The 19,386-nt window shown below is 47.0% G+C and overlaps 1 protein-coding gene across 3 annotated transcripts; it reads left to right on the top strand.

Annotated features, from left to right (window-relative positions):
- Positions 1 to 575: 575 nt before the first annotated feature.
- On the top strand, positions 576 to 18,979 carry LOC308465324 (solute carrier family 2, facilitated glucose transporter member 11-like). Of its 3 annotated transcripts, XM_080985192.1 has the most exons (12): positions 576 to 949; positions 1,740 to 1,838; positions 3,273 to 3,433; positions 4,344 to 4,468; positions 6,605 to 6,734; positions 8,566 to 8,714; positions 10,951 to 11,138; positions 12,640 to 12,750; positions 14,025 to 14,126; positions 14,433 to 14,508; positions 15,388 to 15,515; positions 16,676 to 18,979. In XM_080985192.1, exons 1-12 carry the CDS (start codon positions 923 to 925, stop codon positions 16,883 to 16,885), a joined length of 1,506 nt encoding a protein of 501 aa, XP_080841318.1. In that variant the 5' UTR covers positions 576 to 922; the 3' UTR covers positions 16,886 to 18,979. The 3 variants fall into 3 exon arrangements, with proteins under 3 accessions (XP_080841318.1, XP_080841319.1, XP_080841320.1); XM_080985193.1 differs by lacking the exons at positions 576 to 949; positions 1,740 to 1,838 and adding an exon at positions 2,470 to 2,631; XM_080985194.1 differs by lacking the exons at positions 576 to 949; positions 1,740 to 1,838; positions 3,273 to 3,433 and adding an exon at positions 3,484 to 3,540 and having other exon boundaries at positions 4,348 to 4,468.
- Positions 18,980 to 19,386: the final 407 nt, after the last annotated feature.

The following is a 19,386-nucleotide window of genomic DNA, read 5'->3' as shown; positions in this document are numbered from 1 at the left end:
CGAAAAAATATTTGGAGTCCGGCTGCTCAGTGTGGGGTCTGCAGCTGTCACTACCATCAAGCTCTCAGGTTCCTTTCCCAGGCCTTCAGCATCTTCAGGGGCCAAAGGTATCTTTCTTCTTCTGCCCATGTTGTTCTCACCCATGACTAGGAACATGGATCTGGAGACTACAGCATCTGCAAAATGTCACACAAAAATCTACTGGGCTCTATCCCTGATCCTGCCTTCATGAGCCTTGGGATCCCAGATCCTCCAAGTTTCTCTGTTTTCCAGGGACAGTCCCGGATTTACAGAAGCCATCCCTGTTTCTGATTTGATACTGGAATGTCCCGCTTTTCCTTAGGACTTCCCTGTTTTCATATGTTTTTATGTAGGTTGGAAGCTGCCCAGAGTGGCTGGGACAACCCAGTCAGACGGGTGGGATATAAATAATAAAATTACTATTGTTGTTATTATGGGATAGGACGTCCCTGTTTTCACTGGAGAAACGTTGGAGGAGATGCTAGGTGGAACAACTGCAGGTGGTGACATCCATTGCTTTTCCTTCTCTCCCTATTGCAAAATAAGCCCCTGATGTGGCAGATATGGGGCAGAGGCCTGGTCAGTATGCAAGCAAGGAAAAAGTAAAATCCTCTGCGTCCTGCCCTAGTTATCAGGCCATGGCGCTGTGTCAATCCAAGAGAAAGCTGACTTCATGATGACTTAGGGCTGGCTCAGTTTCTTCTTGGAATAGTTAACCAGGGACAACTTGCTGATGGGTCAAAAGTCACTGAAATCCTCGAAATAATACCTTGGGCTGCAGTCCCACTCTTCCTTGCTACCTCACTGTCCTGCGTTGTGCTGTTGGTCAAGGAAAGCCTAGAGAGCTCTCAGCCCACCTGACAAACAACCGGGGACAGAGCAACAACTTTTCCTGCAGAAAATGGCAGCCCGTGTCTTCTCTGACTTGGTGAGTATCGGGCACTTCAGCCTGACAAGGAAAGAGACTCAGCACTCTTTATTTACTCCTAGCTGAGGACCCCACCTCTGGGATGTCCCACCCCAGCCCCCAGAAGACCTGCTCTTCTCCCTCACCAAACTTGGGGGACACACGACTCCTCCTCTGCAATCCCCATCTCTTTCTGTCTCTGCTGCAGGGCAGGATATGACACCCCACACACAAAGTATGCTGGGACCTGTAGTTTGTTAAGGATGCTAGGAATTGTAGCCAGGATTCTTTTGGGGAAGCCGCTTTAAATCACGGGTAGGCAAACTAAGGCCCGGGGGCCGGATCCGCCCAATCGCCTTCTCAATCCGGCCCGCAGACAGTCCAGGAATCAGCGTGTTTTTACATGAGTAGAATGTGTCCTTTTACTTAAAATGCATCTCTGGGTTATTTGTGGGGCATAGGAATTCGTTCCTTTTCCCCCCTCCAAAATATAGTCCGGCACCCCACAAGGTCTGAGGGACAGTGGACTGGCCCCCTGCTGAAAAAGTTTGCTGACCCCTGGCTTTAAATGAATACCATGGAGGGGAGAACAATTGTTTCCCATCTGAGGAGGTCGGTCACTCCTCAAGTGGGTTCATAACACCTGGCTGAGGCGTCAGGGTCACACCTGGTTCTCCTGTTGTCCCCCTTGTCCTCTCACCTGACTCCTTCCCTGCCTCATGTTAGGGCATCAGGTGCTGGACCAGCCCTCACCATCTCTTGGATGGTGGCTGCAGAGGGGAGGCAAGGACGTGGTGTTTTCTCTTGGCAGATTCAGTACCAGCGAGTGTTCCAAATGATCTTCGTGGTGGGGATGGGAGGGACCTTCCTGATCGGCTTCCAGATCTCCGTGATCAGCTATCCCTCTCAGGTAAGCAAAGGGGATTGTAGTTGAGAGCCAGTGTGGTGTAGTGGTTAAGAGCGGTAGTCTTGTAATCTGGGGAACTGGGCTCGATTCCCCACTCCTCCCCATGCAGCTGCTGGATGACCTTGGGCCAGTCACACTTCTCTGAAGTCTCTCATCTCCACTCACCTCACAGAGTGTTTGTTGTGGGGGAGGAAGGGAAAGGAGAATGTTAGCCGCTTTGAGACTCCTTAAAGGGAGTGAAAGGCGGGATATCAAATCCAAACTCTTCTTCTTCTTCTCCCTCTCACATGTCGGTTGGCAATAGCCTAGAGGGGTCTCGTCCGACGGTGGCCTCAGCTGATACAAAAAAAAAACAGCTTTGTGGTGTTTAGGTAGATTATTTGGCTTCACGGGCTCTCTGCATGTACGAAAGATGGCTTTGCAGGGTGTGGGGATATCCCCTGACAAATGGGTGGTGGGGTTGCCCCTGAGGGTGCTAGCCCCCATTTTCAAGGGGTGAGTGAGGGGCAGCTGTGCCCGGGACCTCTTTTCCTCCACCCGCTTAGCTGGTGCCCACAATGTCAAGACGGGGAGCAGTATCATCTCAAACCAGCGGTGGTTCAGGTGGAGATACAGGCATGGCGGAGGGATTGGGTCACATGGGTTGCCACCGGGGGAGGGGCCAAAAGAGCTAGTTGGCTCCTGCTGATTGGCTCAGGTGTGTCCGGAGGGGCAGGATTTCTCCAGTTTTGTCATCTGGAGAAGGTTGTACCCTGAATCCAAACCATCGCCTTTCATACCAACAGAGGAAATGAAGGTTTGTAAACAAGGCAGGGCAGAGCAGGGGCTGCTGTCTGGAAAATAATGTGGTTTGTTGAAAAAATATGCTACCAGTGTCTGGCTATGATGCTTCTGGCTGCTGAGAGTAGGTGGGTTATGAGCTCTTTGTGATGTGAGTAGGGAGTATTGTCTCGTTAGATGTTTAGTAGGGCCAGTTCTGGGGTGATTTCTTGTACTTGCTTAGTTATTTGCAGTGCTTTTATTCTTTTTTAAAAAAGGTTAAGGGGTACTCTCATTTTCCTACTCATATTGAAATACTGCCCCTCAATGAGGCCAAACTTAGATTCACAAAACGTTTAAGGGTATGCGTACCCCTGCGTCCCTCCAGAAAAAAGCACTGGTTATTTTGCATATTTCTTGTATGATTGATGTCCAAAAGAGTTGGATTTTAGGACATTCCCACCACATGTGGAGGTATATACCTGTGGAGGTGCATCCTATCTTGTAAACCAAGAAATACACACACACACACACACACAAAACCAAGAGCTTTCAATATAAGAGATACACAGTGGGTGGGTGCTGGAGTTCATGTCTTCTTTAATTTTTAAATTATTATTATTATTATTATTATTATTATTATTATTATTACTATTATTATTATTATTCCCTTCCCAGTACATCAAGACATTTATCAACCAGACATGGGTCAAGCGGTACGGCTCTGCCCTTCACCACGAAACGCTCACCTTCCTGTGGTCTGCAGTCGTCTCCATTTTCTGCCTGGGTGGGATCCTGGGCAACCTGTCCAGTGGGCATGTGACCACCCAATATGGAAAGTAAGCCCCTTCCTTACCAGGAGGCCCTGGTGCCCCCCACCCCTTTGTGGGCATTAATAAAGTATGTCAATATGGGCATTAATAAAGTATGTCAAGATGAATGGGTAGTCAAATTGTACGATTACTTGGAGCTCGCGAAGCTGACAGATGCAATAAGAGATAAACCTAAAAAGATGGTGAAAGAAGAATGGGAATGTTTAAATAATTATCTAGGGGATAAGGGTTCATCAAGAAAGACCTGGTTATGTTTAGGATGATACCACATAGGGAAATGTTCCCTGATACCAAGATGAGGGATTCTATGGAATGCAGATAGAGAGAATTGATAGGAATAATGATCTGTTGTGACCTTGATGGAAGCATACAATAGATGAGCCTTCTTGTGTTTTGGCTCATCTTCCTCTTTTTTTTCTTTTTCCTTCCCCCCCCCCCCACCTCCTTTCCTTTTTCTTTTTTCTTTCCCACAATGGCTTATGTTCTATGCCATGTACTTTGATTTTTTTGTAGTTTTTTAGCTTTTTTCATTATTATTATTATTAAGGATTTTTCTTTTGTAATTTTGGTTGTTTATATTTATCTGTATTTGTTTAAAGCAAAATAAAAGTATTAAAAATTTAACAACAACAACAATAATACATTTATTATTGTTGTTATTGTTATCCTCTTGGAATCATCTCGGGATCAATTCTATGATTCTAACTCTAAGCAATAAAATACAGAAATAGTCCTTTAAAAAAAAGAAGTATGTCACTCTTGTGACGCCAACATCATTTTGTGAATCATGTGCTTTGAATCCCTTATTTGCCATGTTTCATTTGGCAAGAGGTCAGTCAGGGGGTTTGCTTCTTCAGTTGGGGACAAAGGGGCGGGCAAAAGCCTCTTCTTCACCCCGGGACGTTGTCCGTTCCAGAAAGAAAACGCTGCTGTTCAACGACATTGTCACCATCGCCGCCGCCCTCCTCGTCGGCTTCAGTAGGACGGCCGACTCTTTCGAAATGATCCTGATAAGCCGTTTCCTCTATGGCTTCACTGCAGGTAGGAGACCTCTCAGCCCTGATATTTTGAGTCTTGGGTGGGGCCAATTGCATGAATGCAACCGGGGCAATGATGGCTAGTTTAAACATGGAGGAAAACTCTGGTAAAATGCTCCCGAGAGCAGGCCAGAACCCCAGTTTGGGCCTCTGCCAGGGCCGGCCCTAGCATGAGGTAGCTGCCTCAGGCAGCAGATGCTGAGGTACAGGGACTGGCCAGAATTGCAAGTGTCCTCAAGTGTGGTGGAAGACACAGTTCTTTCATCTACGTTGGAGTAAAATTCAACTACCAGTCCAATTGGCTTCTGTGTGTGCCTTTGGGGAAGGGGCCATCTTGTCCTTTGCCTCGGGCAGCAAAATGTCTTGAGCTGGCCCTGGCCTCCACTGTGGCATTGAGGGAGGCAAAGGCATTTCACTGTCCCACCGTTGTTGCATTGGCACAGAGTCCTGCAAGTGTAGTAGCTTACCGCATCAAGGACCCTCTGCAGCTAAGGATGAATCATCAAAGGTCAGTTTAAGCTTCACGCTTTGCAGATAAAGCAGCTCAGATTTGGATTCAAGAGTGACAGCAGAACCCAACCATGGACCCTTAGTGGCAGCAGCAGGAAGAGAAGGAGGTCCTTCTCACGTGGTCCTGGATCCATCTCAGTTTGTGGGCCTGATCTTGGGGGGGGGGGGGGAGCTCACTCACACATAAAGACATCCACCCAAGCGGGTCTTGAAAGGGATGAAAGCCTTGTGAGAGGAATATGTCGTTCTTCTGGACCCATTTCATCCTGGTTCCAGTTTTCAGACAGAGATGTATTTGGCCACTGGGTAGATGACGTGGGAACTGGAAACACAGGGTGGGGGGTTGTCTCCCTGTTGGTTCTGCTGGAGCTCTTAGCAAATTTTGACCTGCTCAGCAATGGTGTCCTTCTGGGCTGCCTGACAAAGATGGTCCCTGGCTTGGGTCCAGCTGGAGGATGTCTGCTGGACACTCCTGTCTTCCCTGTCAAGGTCCCATCATCACTGCCAGATTAAACCCTTTGGAGGCAGTCCCTGTTGTTGTTTAGTCGTTTAGTCGTGTCCGACTCTTCATGACCCCCTGGACCAGAGCACGCCAGGCACTCCTGTCTTCCACTGCCTCCCACAGTTTGGTCAAACTCATGCTGGTAGCTTCAGAAACACTATCCAGCCATCTCGTCCTCTGTCGTCCCCTTCTCCTTGTGCCCTCCATCTTTCCCAACATCAGGGTCTTTTCCAGGGAGTCTTCTCTTCTCATGAGGTGGCCAAAGTATTGGAGCCTCAGCTTCAGGATCTGTCCTTCCAGTGAGCACTCAGGGCTGATTTCCTTCAGAATGGATAGGTTTGATCTTCTTGCAGACCATGGGACTCTCAAGAGTCTCCTCCAGCACCATAATTCAAAAGCATCAATTCTTCGGCGATCAGCCTTCTTTATGGTCCAGCTCTCACTTCCATACATCACTACTGGGAAAACCATAGCTTTTACTATACGGACCTTTGTTGGCAAGGTGATGCCTCTGCTTTTTAAGATGCTGTCTAGGTTTGTCATTGCTTTCCTCCCAAGAAGCAGGCATCTTTTAATTTCGTGGCTGCTGTCACCATCTGCAGTGATCATGGAGCCCAAGAAAGTAAAATCTCTCACTGCCTCCATTTCTTCCCCTTCTATTTGCCAGGAAGTGATGGGCCCAGTGGCCATGATCTTAGTTTTTTTGATAGGCAGTTGAAATATCAAATTATCTCCGAATACGGTTTTTTTTGTAATTTTCTTTCAAGATCAAATCAATATTATTTTGATTTGTTGTTATCTGGCCCCTAAAAGGCATGGGGCCCATAGGCTGCTTCCTACTGTCTGTTTGGTAATCTGGCACTGCCCATCATGATCCCTAATGTTTAACCTTAATAGAAAGCCACTGTGAGAGGTCATCTGGAGATCTGGGGGTATGTTGTTACCAGCTTGCAGGTGGCCTATCTCAGCAGGGGCTCTCCTCCCAACTTGCTCCCCCTCCCCATCATGTGGCCCAGGCTGACACAGGCAGCTCCAAGTGGTGGCTTTTGTGGGTGGTGGAACATTGTGGTACGATCTCAGAGACATCACTAAATCTTTCTGTAACGTACCTTTTCCTTCTCACTGAAGGTATTTCCCTGAACGCCAATGGACCGTACGTTGGAGAAATTGCACCCAAGAAATTCAGAGGTTTTGCCACTGCCACCTGCTCTGTGTTTTTTTCGCTAGGAAAAGCTTTTGGACAAATTATGGGCTTAAGGTAAGTTAAACTGATGGCATAGCAGACAACCGTGTTTGTTTATCCTTCCCTCCTTTTCTACTTTCTTCCCACTTGGATCCATTTTGCGGTTGAGACGATCAAGTGTTGTTCTTCATCTGTCAGAATGTTTTCCTCAATTTGCTGGCCAATTGCATTCTCTCCTTATTTCCACTTGGACTGATCTTGTCATTTTTAATGGTTTATGTGTCTATTTTGTGCTGACCACTGTAATGATTGCGTCGTCCCCAACAGCCTTGGGGAGGTAGGTGAGCTACACACCTTTCATTCTTGTTTGTGCCCATAGCTGTCAACTTTTCCCTTTTCTTGCGAAGAATCCTATTCAGAATAAGGGAATTTCCCTTAAAAAAGGGGAGCAGTTGACAGCTTTGTTTATGCCATGCCCTCCCTTTCCTCTCTAACTCTGGACCAGGTAAGAGAGATTTGCCAGCTGGCTCCCTCCCGTCTGCTGGGCCAAAGACACTTTGGGGTTTCTCCTGATGGGAGCAAGGTGGTGGAGTAATGCCAGGAAGCTTAAAGGGGGCAAGGGACAACTACGTACAATTCCTTAGGCTTGTCGAGAGCCAGTGTGGTGTAGTGGTTAAGAGCGGTAGTCTCGTAATCTGGTGAACCGGGTTCGTGTCTCCGCTCCTCCACATGCAGCTGCTGGGTGACCTTGGGCCAGTCACACTTCTCTGAAGTCTTTCAGCCCCACTCACCTCACAGAGTGTTTGTTGTGGGGGAGGAAGGGAAAGGAGAATGTTAGCCGCTTTGAGACTCCTTAAAGGGAGTGAAAGGCGGGATATCAAATCCAAACTCTTCTTCTTCTTCTTCTTCTTGTCAGAAACTCACTCCATACCCTGCAGGGAATGCGCTGGCAAAGCAGCACCCAGCAGCGTTCAACTCTGCGCTTCAACTGACCTCACTCAGTGATGTCAGCTGGTGGGTGTGGTTTGGGGGATAATGACCTTATGGGCCAAATTAGACCCCACCCCCAGTGGGCCAAGATTGACTCATGGGCTGGAGGTTCCCTACCCCTCTTTTAAAGAGAGACACATTGGAAAGACCTGTTTCTGTGACAAACACAGCTGAGCAAAGTGCTGGGAGTTGGTCAGGCAGGGGCAGGGCCTCTGATTTTTCTAACTGGTGATTTCTTAATTGCTCTACGGGATTTGTGCTGCATTTGTGGTGTTCTATTATGCCGTTGTTATTTATTGTTTGTAAGCTGCTTAGCGATTCATTTGAATGAAAAGCAGCATAGAAACCTAGGACTTGCCGATCATAAGGTTGGTGGTTCTAATCCCCGCGATGGGGTGAGCTCCCGTTGCTCAGTCCCTGCTCCTGCCAACCTAGCAGTTCAAAAGCACATCAGAGTGCAAGCAGATAAATAGGTACTGCTCCGGCGGAAAGGTAAACGGCGTCTCCATGTGCTGCTCTGGTTCGCCAGAAGCGGCTTAGTCATGCTGGCCACATGACCCAGAAGCTGTACGCTGGCTCCCTCGGCCAATAAGATGAGTGCCGCAACTCCAGAGTTGGTCATGACTGGACCTAATAGTCAGGGGTCCCTTTACCTTTACCTTTATGCATGTGCTTTTAAAATGTGTTGGGTAGCAGGTTTATTGGGTTGTTTTTGTTTTTATTACGTATTTTATGTTGTAACCACTCTGAGACCTGCGAGTATAGGTTGCTATACAAATTTAATTAACAACAACAACATGTGTTGTTGTTGTTTTAAAATAGAAGGAAATCAGGGGTTTCCAGGTCCCCTAAACACCTGCCCTCCTCCCTTGGATGAAGCCTAAATGGCTGCTTTCTCTATGCCTGTTGTCCCCAGAGATCTCTTTGGCACAGAGTCGCTGTGGCCTCTGCTCCTGGCTCTGTGTGGGATCCCAGCCCTGCTGCAGCTGCTGCTCCTGCCCTTCTTCCCCGAGTCCCCTCCATACCTGTTGCTCCAGAAGGGAGACAAAGATGGTTGCTTGAAAGGTAATGAGCAAGTTGGGTGGGGTAGAAGTGGCCGTCTAGCCTGCATTGCCTGAGCACAGGAGAGGTTCCCAAATAAAAACTCAGCAAGGAAAACAGAAGCCCCTGCTGTAACTTGCACAAAATTTCTAATTGTTTGCCTATTTTTCATCCAAAAGTTCCGTCCGCACACAAGTCAGCGGCACCTGAGGCTTCTGCATGCAAAAGTCGGAGGCTGATTCAGCCTCAGCGGAAATTAGGGGTGAGGGAGCGGTTTGACTTTTACGGCAATCTTAGAAATTCTAGGGTTTTTAAGCTAGGAATCCAAAAGAGCCACAGCCCCACCTCTGATATGCGATTTTAGCAGTGTTCTCCACCGCAGAGCTGCTGTAAGCGACTCTCTGCCGCAGGGGGGTGTATGACCTGCCCTACCCCAGAGGATTTCTGCCCATGCACAGCCAGGTCTCATAACTGTTAAGTTGTGGGCGAACATATCAGACGACCCAGCGATTCTTCAAACAGCTCTTGTTTATTCACAGGCCAGAACAGAACTGAACTGAACTGAAGGGTTCAGCCAGCCTGCTTATATAGAGCTCCACTACAATGCAACAGTAACCACTTTCTGTAACTATCCAATCACTGAACGTCACTTTCGATCCCTTATTTGCATAACTATCTACAGTATCCCCCTGCTGGCCCAGGGTGAGAACTTCAGTACATAACAATAACCACCCCCAGACCTGTTTGGGAGACCAGAGCAAATCTAGATGTTTGATCACATGTGGGCAGGGTGGGCTGCCCAGATTAAAAACCCCTGATCTGCTTCCTTTAGTTTTGTCCAACTCCAGCTGGCCTCTTTAGGCAGGGCGGGATGCCAAAGCAATGTTGTTCCTCTTGTTCTGTCACTAACATTCCCCTATTTTCAGGGGAGGCTTAATAATGTTAATATTTATATGCCACCCTTTAGATAGGGTTGACTCAGCCACTCTGGGTGGCTTCTAGCAAAATATTAAAAAAAAATTAAAAATGTCCCAATACAGGACCACCATCAGATGTCTTCTAAAAGTTATGTAGTTGTCTATCTCCTTGACATCTGGTGGGAGGGCGTTCTACAAGGTGCGCACCACTACTGAGAAGGCCCTCTGCCTGGTTCCCTGTAACCTTGCTTCTCGCAGTGGGGGAACCGCCAGAAGGCCCTCGGAGCTGGACCTCAGTGTCCGGGCTGAACGATGAGGATGGAGACACTCCTTCAGGTATAAGCTCCTTTGAGCTGCTTCTTCTTTTTTTAAATGTAATTTTTATTAAATTTTCTGTTTTGCAATTTAAAATACTCATGATATTAATGATATTAATGACTTCCCTTGTCTTTCCATGGTTCATTTTTCATATCTTATATTCCTGCATATTTTACAAAAACTATACCATTTAGTTTTCCATTACTGCATCTATCAAAACTTATTTTGATGTTGAATTTTTCTTAGTGCTGCCAGCGTTTTCAGCTGTACACAGTTATTTCCCCTATACAGTGGTACCTTGGGTTACATACGCTTCAGGTTACATACGCTTCAGGTTACAGACTCTACTAACCCAGAAATAGTACCTCAGGTTAAGAACTTTGCTTGAGGATGAGAACAGAAATTGTGCTCCGGCAGTGCGGCAGCAGCAGGAGGCCCCATTAGCTAAAGTGGTGCTTCAGGTTAAGAACAGTTTCAGGTTAAGTGCGGACCTCCGGAACGAATTAAGTACTTAACCCGAGGTACCACTGTATTCAATAAATGCCTTCCAGTCTTCTTTAAACGCATGTTCTTCTTGTTCTCTTATTCTATATGTTAAGTCTGCAAGTTGTGCATATTCTGTCAGCTCAAGTTGCCATTCTTCTTTGGTTGGGACCTTGCTCATTTTCCATTTTGGGGCTAACAAAACAGAAGCCGCAGTGGTAGCATACATAAATAACCTTTTTTGACACCTGGGTATTTCAGTCTGAATTATCCTCAACAGGAAGGACTCTGGGTTTGGGAGGGAATTATGAATTCATTATGAATCATTTCCCAATATGCTTTTACCCTTTTACAAGTCCACCACAGCTCCTTCAAGCTTCTGAATGGATGATAGTAATTTGGATGCCCCTGGATGCGTTCTCTGATGATGACTGAAACTTTGATCTTTTTGTTCAGCCAATGTTCAGATAATTGAGTAACTCAGTTTTTGAAGGACTGTTCCCTCCCCCCCCCCTTTCTCTCCCTCTCTCTCCCCCACAAAGCCATGAAGTACCTCTGGGGTGAAGGGCATCACCAAGCTGAGCTGGAGGACATGGTGAAGCAGAAGGAGGACATAAGAAGCTCCAAGAACCTGAGTGTCCTGGAAGTGATGAGCGAGAAGTCCGTGCGGTGGCCGCTGGGCCTCAGCGTCCTGCTGATCTTCACCCTGAACCTCTCTGGCTTGAGTGCCGTTGAGTAGAACCACTTTAATTGCATCAGGAACTCTAAGCAATGGAAACTCTTTCTTCCTCTTCTCCTGCTTCTTCTTATTCTCCTTCTTCTTCTTCTCCCCACCCCCCACCTCTCTTAGGGGCTTTCCACACATTGATTGGGGGACTTAGACACTTTCTCCACCCATTTCCTAAAGGGCACATGCAAGGTGCTGCTTTAAGAAAACATTTAAATAATCATAACCCAGCCATTAATCTTCCCATCTTTTGGTTTTATTTATATATATTTATTTATATTTATATTTATATTTATATTTATATTTATATTTATATTTATATTTATATTTATATTTAGTTGCCCCCAGGACATTCGAGCCCCTTTTAAAAGACTGTGCAAGATTCTCTGCTTAGAGTTTAAACGTAACACATCACTTTACTTGGTATACGAAAACATATTTACATAGGTCGGCAGTTCGAATCCCCGCGACGGGGTGAGCTCCCATTGCTCGGTCCCTGCTCCTGCCAACCTAGCAGTTCAAAAGCATGTCAAAGTGCAAGTAGATAAATAGGTATTGCTCCGGCGGGAAGGTAAACAGAGTTGCCATGCGCTGCTCTGGTTCGCCAGAAGCAGCTTAGTCCTGCTGGCCACATGACCTGGAAGTTGTACGCTGGCTCCCTCGGCCAATAAAGCAAGATGAGCACCGCTATATATATATATATATATATATATATATATATATATATATATAGTCTGTGTGTGTGCATGTGTTATACATATATATGAGAGTGAGGTGGAATCTACACACATATTTTAAAAAGCTGTGAAAATGCTTTTTTTAAAAAGTTTTGAAAAATACATTGAATTTGGCCTAGCTCACTGTCACCATCTTGTACATTGCATTTTACAACACATTTGAAACGTTTTATCTGCGGCGTGTAGCTGAGTTCGGACAGACTTATGACACTTTAGAGAATTATTCTGAGGCGCATAGCAGTGTAAAATAACTCCTGCTGCTCTGTCAGTAAAACTTAAGGCTCTGTGTTGCATTAGCTCTTTCCATAGCATTTTGGATGCACCACTCCCACACTTTCCCCCCAGATATCCTTCCATCTTTTCTCAGGCAGCAGAAAATCTGGTGATTCAGGTGGAAGGGAGGATGAAAGAGAGCTGCAGTGGAGCTCCCCCAACCTCCTGGTGCCAATGGCCACGACCCTCACGCTTCTGTCTATTCCCAAGAAATTTTGGTGGGCACCATGGTTTCTTCTCTTTTGAAAGACAAAGTGGCAAAAACAGCTTGTAAAAACAGCACCGTAACAAAAACGAGATCACATCCAGCATAATGTGGAAGCCGCTTGCAGCAATTCAGAGCACCTGAGGTTAGGAGACCTTAAAATGCCTGCTTTTGACAGGAATGTTGGAGCCCTTTCGTCCAAGAGATTGAGCCTGCACCTCTTTCCCTCATCCTGAAAACTTTTTGCACCAGTCTCTCGGACATTCCTTGTTTTGTTTTTGTTTTCCAGATCTACTTCTACGCCTTCGAAGTTTTCCGCACAGCCAAAATTGAGGAAAGCCTCATACCTTACGTAGCAGTCGGCGTTGGCAGCTGCGAATTTGTTGGTACGATCCTATGCGTAAGTCCAGCCTGGTTTGCGAGTGGGAACAGAAGAGCCTACTCCTTTGTAATGGGAAGGAGCTGGAGGGAGCAAGAAGGGCGGGTTCAGTAGCTGGTGCTTGTGTGTGGTCCTGGGCTGGATGCAGGTGGTGCTGTGGTCTAAACCACTGAGCCTCTTGGGCTTGCTGATCAGAAGGTCGGCGGTTTGAATCCCCACAACGGGGTGAGCTCCCGTTGCTCTGTCCCAGCTCCTGCCAACCTAGCAGTTCGAAAACATACCAGTGCGAGAAAATAAATAGGTACCGCTGCAGTGGGAAGGTAAATGGTGTTTCCGTGCACTCTGGTTTCCGTCATGGTGTCCCGTTGTGCCAGAAGCAGTTTTGTCATGCTGTCTGGGGACAAATGCCAGCTCCCTCGGCCTAAAAGTGAGATGGAACCCCATAGTCGCCTTTGACTGGACTTAACCGTCCAGGGGTTCTTTACCTTTACCTTTTTACCTGGTCTGGGAGCAGGAAGCAGTGGGCAAAAACTTCCCACAGACACCTTTCTGTCCATGGGCAAGGTATCCTGAGCAGTCCCCACACACTCAGTGGAATTTGTCTCATGCCCTTTCTTTGTTTTCCAAATCCATTTTATCAAAATTTGGAAGAAAAGAAATACAAAAATTAGTATCACGTGTCTTTCTTTTTCAATCAAAGCTAAAAAGCTAATGTAAATAAAAACGCAGACCAGAAAAGGAGAGAGAGAAAGAGAGAAAGGGAAAAGGGAAAAAGAAAAGAGAGAGAAAGAGAGAAAGGGAAAAGGGAAAAAGAAAAGAGAGAGAGAGAGAGAGAGAGAAAGAGAGAAAGAAAGAAAGAAAGAAAGAAAGAAAGAAAGAAAGAAAGAAAGAGGGGGACAGAAAAAAAACCCTTCTGATTCTTCATCCGTCAGCCATATGAAGAAAATATTCAGCACATCCACTCCAAGATAACACCCAACAAATCCACTTTCTATAAACTACAGTCGTACCTTGGATCTCAAATGCCTTGGCTCCCAAACAAATTGGCTCCTGAAGGATCAAAACCCAGAAGTGAGTGTTCTGCTTTTTGAACGATTTTCGGAAGCCAAACATCCGGCGCAGCTTCCGATTGGCTGCAGGAGCTTCCTTCAGTCAATCAAAAGCCATGCTTTGGTTTTCAAGCATTTGGAAGTCTAAGGGACTTCCAGAACCTATTCCCTTCAACTTCCAAGGTATGACTGTAGTCTCGTGTCCTTTCAAAATATGGTGCTGAATGCCTTTTTTTGACCACACAGAGCTGCCTCGTTGACCGCTTTGGCCGGAGGGTTCTCCTGTGGGGCGGCTTCGCAATGATGGGACTAGTGATGGTGCTCCTTGTCCTGGCCCTCTCTTTCCAGGTGAGCAGAGTCCAGCCTCGGTTCCTCTTCCTTCTCCTCTGGGGGTGGCCATTTGTCAGTGATTCGCTACCTGTGATTCCTGCATTGCGGGGGGTTAGACTAGATGAGCCTTGGTGTCCCTTCCGACTCTCTGGTTTTATATTGTGATGGCTACTGAATCTGTTGTGCCCATGGACCATTTGGATAGCAAAAGACATCGCAGCATCGTGGGCGAGAGAGAGGAAAAAATACACGTTATTTGGAAGAATCCCATGCACATCACAATTGTTTTAACAGGACTTCCCTTCCTTCCTTCTTGCTTCCCAGGGCCAATTCCCCTGGATTTCCTTTGGCAGCATCGCCCTCATATTTTTGTTCACCCTCTCCTATGGTCTTGGCCCATGTGAGTAAATCTGGAACAGGGCTCGCAGGGGGTGGGGTGGAGCCAGAATAATAATTATAATAATTTATTATTTATACCCCGCCCATCTGGCTGGGTTTCCCCAGCCACTCTTGGTGGCTCCCAACAGAATAATTATAATTATAATTACCGTATTTTTCGCTCTATAAGACGCACCAGACCACAAGACGCACCTAGTTTTTGGAGGAGGAAAACAAGAAAAAAATATTCTGAATCTCAGAAGCCAGAACAGCAAGAGGGATCGCTGCGCAGTGAAAGCAGCAATCCCTCTTGCTGTTCGGGCTTCTGTGATAGCTGCACAGCCTGCATTCACTCCATAAGACGCACACACATTTCCCCTTACTTTTTATGAGGGAAAAAGTGAGTCTTATAGAGCAAAAAATACGGTAATAAATAAAGTGATAAAACATCGAACATTAAAAACTTCCCTAAACAGGGCTGCCTTCAAATGTCTTCTAAAAGTCAGATAGTTGTTTTATTTCCTTGACATCTAATGGGAGGGCGTTCCACAGGGCAGGCGCCACTACCAAGAAGGCCCTCTGCCTGGTTCCCTGTAACCTCACTTCTCTCAGTGAGGGAACCGCCAGAAGACCCTCAGAGCTGGACCTCAGTGTCCGGGCTGAATGATGGGGGTGGAAACACTCCTTCAGGTATACTGGGCCGAGGCCATTTGGGCTTGAAAGGTCAGACCAAGACTTTGAATTGTGCTCGGAATCACTGGGAGCCAATGTAGGTCATTCAGGACCCGAGTTATATGGTCTTGGAACAGTTTCTGCCAGTGGCTTCTAGTCAGAGTTTTGTGTCGGCAAACTCCATAGAGAAATCTGAATTACAAAAGACCCTCCAAATTTCCTCTTTCAGCTGGTGCCATCTTCGCGGTTATAATGGAGATTTTTGGCCAGTCAGTAAGGCCATCGGCATTGACCATCATTGGAATAGTCAGCTGGGTGGGCCTCTTCCTGGTCGGGATGACGTTTCCATTTCTTGTGGTGAGTTGCCCCCTTTGCCCGACGTCTGCCCAAGTCATTTCGCTGCCTGAAGCAGGACACAAAATAGCCAATCCCCCTTGCTTATTTTCCCAGTGCACCCAGCCAGCCAGCCAGCCAGCTCTCCCGTGTGTGTGTGTGTGTGTGTGTGTGTGTGTGTGTTTGGGTCTCCCTTGGTTTTCATGCAAATCCCCATGCCTGAGCCAAACAAAACCCTGACAGGCCCAGTCAGCCGCAAAGCTTCTCCTTGTTCTACTTCACGACACAAGCAAAGTTGCTGTTATTGTTCAGGTTCTCCTCCCTCCTGTGTGTGGTGAGTGGGGACCCTGTTGCAACAGTTCCTTGAATAAAGATCAGGCTTACTAGCTGCTTTGCTTCTCAATATACCGTGTTTTTCGCTCCATAAGATGCACCTGACCATAAGACGCACCTAGTTTTTAGAGAGGGAATGCAAGGGGAAAAAATATTCTTTAAAGGGAGCGCTGAACAGAGCCTGTATGCATCCCAGGCTGTGCTCAGCGCTCCCTTTCACGAGCCGTGAGGAGTGTGTGTGCGGCACTTGCAGGCTTTTCCCCAAGGAGGGAGAAGGACTGCCCATCTCCCTCCTCGGGGAAAAGCCCCCAAGAGCCGCACACATGTTCGGCACGGCTCTTTAAAGGGAGCGTGGCTCTTGCCGGCTTTTCCGGGAGGTGGGGGAAGAGACAGAGCCGCGCGCTGTGTCCCTCCCCCCACCTCCTACAAAAGCCAGGGATAGCCACACGAAGCCTCCTCAGGGCAGCGGGATGAAGGCTCCCCATGCCCTGCGGAGGCTTCGCACGGCGAAGCTAGAACAGCAAGAGGGAGCGCTGCGCAGCGCTCTGTCTCACTGTTCTGGCTTCCGGGATAGCCGCGCAGCCTGCATTCGCTCCATAAGACGCACACACATTTCCCCTTACTTTTTAGGAGGGAAAAAGTGTGTCTTATAGAGCGAAAAATACGGTACTCTGGTTGGCCTCTGCTATTTTCTCCTACCGATAGGGAAACCACTTAAGGACTCTATACGGGCTCTGGACTACCCCATAAGGGAAAGGGAGATGTTTTTCACCTTTCTAGGAGGCTCTACTGAGTTTACTCTGAAATGCCCTTGGGAGCACCTCACATTTGTCTGGTTTTCCTTTCTCCAGGAGGTCCTCGGCCACTTCTGCTTCCTCTTCTTCTTCGTTGTGCTCCTCGTGGTGGGGATCTTGATCTACAGGTACCTGCCAGAGACAAAGGGAAGGTCCATCAGTGAGATCACCGAAGAATTCAAAAGGATGCGTTTGGGGAAGAGAATGGCTATCACCGCTCGGGCAAAGATGGCCGCCACCGACCACAGTTTTTGTACCAAGTTGTGATGGCAGCTGCTGTTTGGGTGAAGTGGGCCCTCAGGGCCAACAGGAGGGGGAGAGTAAACTCTTAGCAGGCTGGTGTTTCCAAATGCCAGTTGAATCAGCTGCTGGGCGGAAGGTGAACAAGGCCTTGAGAGGGAACAGAAGGCTTCCTTCTCCAGCTGTGCTTCTGAATACTCTTCTGAAGCTAGCATTTGCATTGGGAAAGGGGGCTTCTCCCATTGGTGCCAGTGAGAGTCCCCCCTCTTGAAAAGAAAAGAAAAAAGAAAGCAAATGCCAGCTTCGGAAAATGAATTCTTCTCAAAACTAAGCCTATCCTTTTGTTTAGGAGTCGGACACGACTAAACAACAAGAACAAAATTCCAACACATTGATGTTGACATGTTTTAATCTCTATTTTTCTGTTATTTTTAATTATCTTTCCATGTTTTCCAGTGTTTTCAACTGTTTTTAATGATAGTTTTAATATTTATTGTAAACGGCTTAGAGGTTTTGCTACAATCATGCGGTGTATAAATTTTGTTGAAATGAATAAGTAAAGAAATCAAAGCAGAAGGGGGAAGGGTTAAATTTGTCCCTCCCTGCCTGCTCTGATCCCAGCCCCAGCCCTAGCACAATTTGCATTCTTTAAAAATCCATGCATTGCTGCAAAGAGGCTTTTAACTGCATGCCTGGAGTCTAGGGTTGGCCCTTATTTGAAGAATCCCTATGATCTGGAGTTGTTACTCCTGTTCTTGCTTTACCATGAGGGGCAAGGGGGGGAGGCTTTTGTTTACTGCAAGCAACATTGCTGAGTTTTCCATGAGCACAGTCAACTGCATAAATTAGGGACCAGTTACTTGGTGATTTTTAGCAATGTAGGTGGAACAGAAGCTGAGTTCTCATGCTTGGGATAGTTTTTCCAGTTTGAAACACATCAAAATAAAGGCTGAATTCTTCGGGTAGATAGGAAAGGAAACCTATGGCTAGGTGTGGGTGCCTGGGCATAGCCTGGTATTTTTTTTGGGGGGGGGCAGGACTTTGTTAGAGGGGACAGGACTTTTGTTAGGGGGGAACAGAACCGACAGGATTGGCCAGTTAAGTATTTCTATTGTTTTACTTGATCTAGGAGGGGCTGCTGCTCCCCCCACCCCATGGCAACGCCCATGTATGGGGAGCCTAGAGGTGTGCAGAGGTAAAAGGTGGGGAGGCTTCTCAGGGCCCCCCTAATTTTTCACCTTCCTTCTGAAACTATGAGTACAGTGGTAAGGTAAAGGTAAAGGGACCCCTGACCATTAGGTCCAGTCGTGGCCGACTTTGGGGTTGCGGCGCTCATCTCACTTTATTGGCCAAGAGAGCAGGCGTACAGCTTCCGGGTCATGTGGCCAGCATGACTAAAGCGCTTCTGGCGAACCAGAGCAGCGCATGGAAATGTTGTTTATCTTCCCTATTTATCTACTTGCACTTCCTGCTTTCGAACTGCTAGGTGGGCAGGAGCAGGGACCAAGCAACAGGAGCTCACCCCATCGCGGGGATTCGAACCACCGACCTTCTGATCAGCAAGTCCTAGGCTCAGTGGTTTAACCCACAGCGCCACCCGCATCCCGAGTACAGTGGTACCTCGGTTTAAAAACAGTCCTGTTTACAAACTCCGCAAAACTGAAAGTAGTGTCCCGGTTTGCAAACTTTACCTCGGTCTAAGAACGGAATCTGAATGGTGGAAGGGCACCGGCGGCAGGAGGCCTCATTAGGGAAAGCGCACCTTGGTTTAAGAACGGTTTCTGTTTAAGAAAGGACTTCTGGATTAAGTTTGTAAACCGATGTACCACTGTACAATATCGGAAACTTGTTCTGCTGTTTCACTGGTAAGCTTGCAGTAAACTGCAACCCCATTTCAGCCTCCTCCTTGCTGGAAGTCAGATGAAGCCCATTCTCTCTGAATCCCAACCTATCTGTTCTCTTCTCCCATACATTTTTTTTTGGGGGGGGGGGAGGCCACTGTGTCCCATTAATCCTGGGGAGGCTTCTATAAACAGGACTTCAAGCTCTGATCGCCAAGTTCCACGAAGCGTCGAAGTATTTTGTGGGATACGTGAACTTGTAAAACGAAACCTGAGAATAAAGGAAGATCCCCACACGTTTGTGCTTGCTCTGTTTCTTGATCATAGAATTATAGGGTTGGAAAGGGACCCCCAGCGGTCATCTAGTCCAACCCCTTGCAATGCAGGGGGTCTTATCGCATACATGGAAGAAATCTCCAATTCCTGTTTTCAAAAGCACTTCAGAATGACCCCTTAAAGCATCAGCTGGGGAGCTGCCAGAGATGTCAAATTGTCCTTAAGCGAACCCATCGCCAGGTTTCACCTCGATCACCTAATAATGCTGCTGGATGCAAAAACTTATGGAATATGCAGAAATGGTGAAACTTTTACCGGAAGAATAAGAAATCAAGACTACAAACTTTCAATAAGAGAGTGGAAATGGTTTATTGAATATTCACAGATAAATTGTAAACAGATAAGAACATT

Source organism: Podarcis pityusensis (assembly GCF_964106645.2).
Source record: "Podarcis pityusensis genome assembly, chromosome: 16".
In the NCBI taxonomy this organism is placed as follows: domain Eukaryota; kingdom Metazoa; phylum Chordata; class Lepidosauria; order Squamata; family Lacertidae; genus Podarcis; species Podarcis pityusensis.
The sequence above is the reverse complement of the archived record's forward strand: the minus strand, read 5'-3'. Positions and strand labels throughout refer to the sequence as shown.

Bases quoted from the DNA above. Each gene is read 5' to 3' on its own strand.
- LOC308465324 (XM_080985192.1), top strand. From the start codon at position 923: ATGGCAGCCCGTGTCTTCTCTGACTTG. The intron at 4,469-6,604 runs GTAGGAGACCTC...TTCTCACTGAAG, and splicing joins CCTCTATGGCTTCACTGCAG to GTATTTCCCTGAACGCCAAT. The intron at 8,715-10,950 runs GTAATGAGCAAG...TCCCCCACAAAG, and splicing joins CAAAGATGGTTGCTTGAAAG to CCATGAAGTACCTCTGGGGT.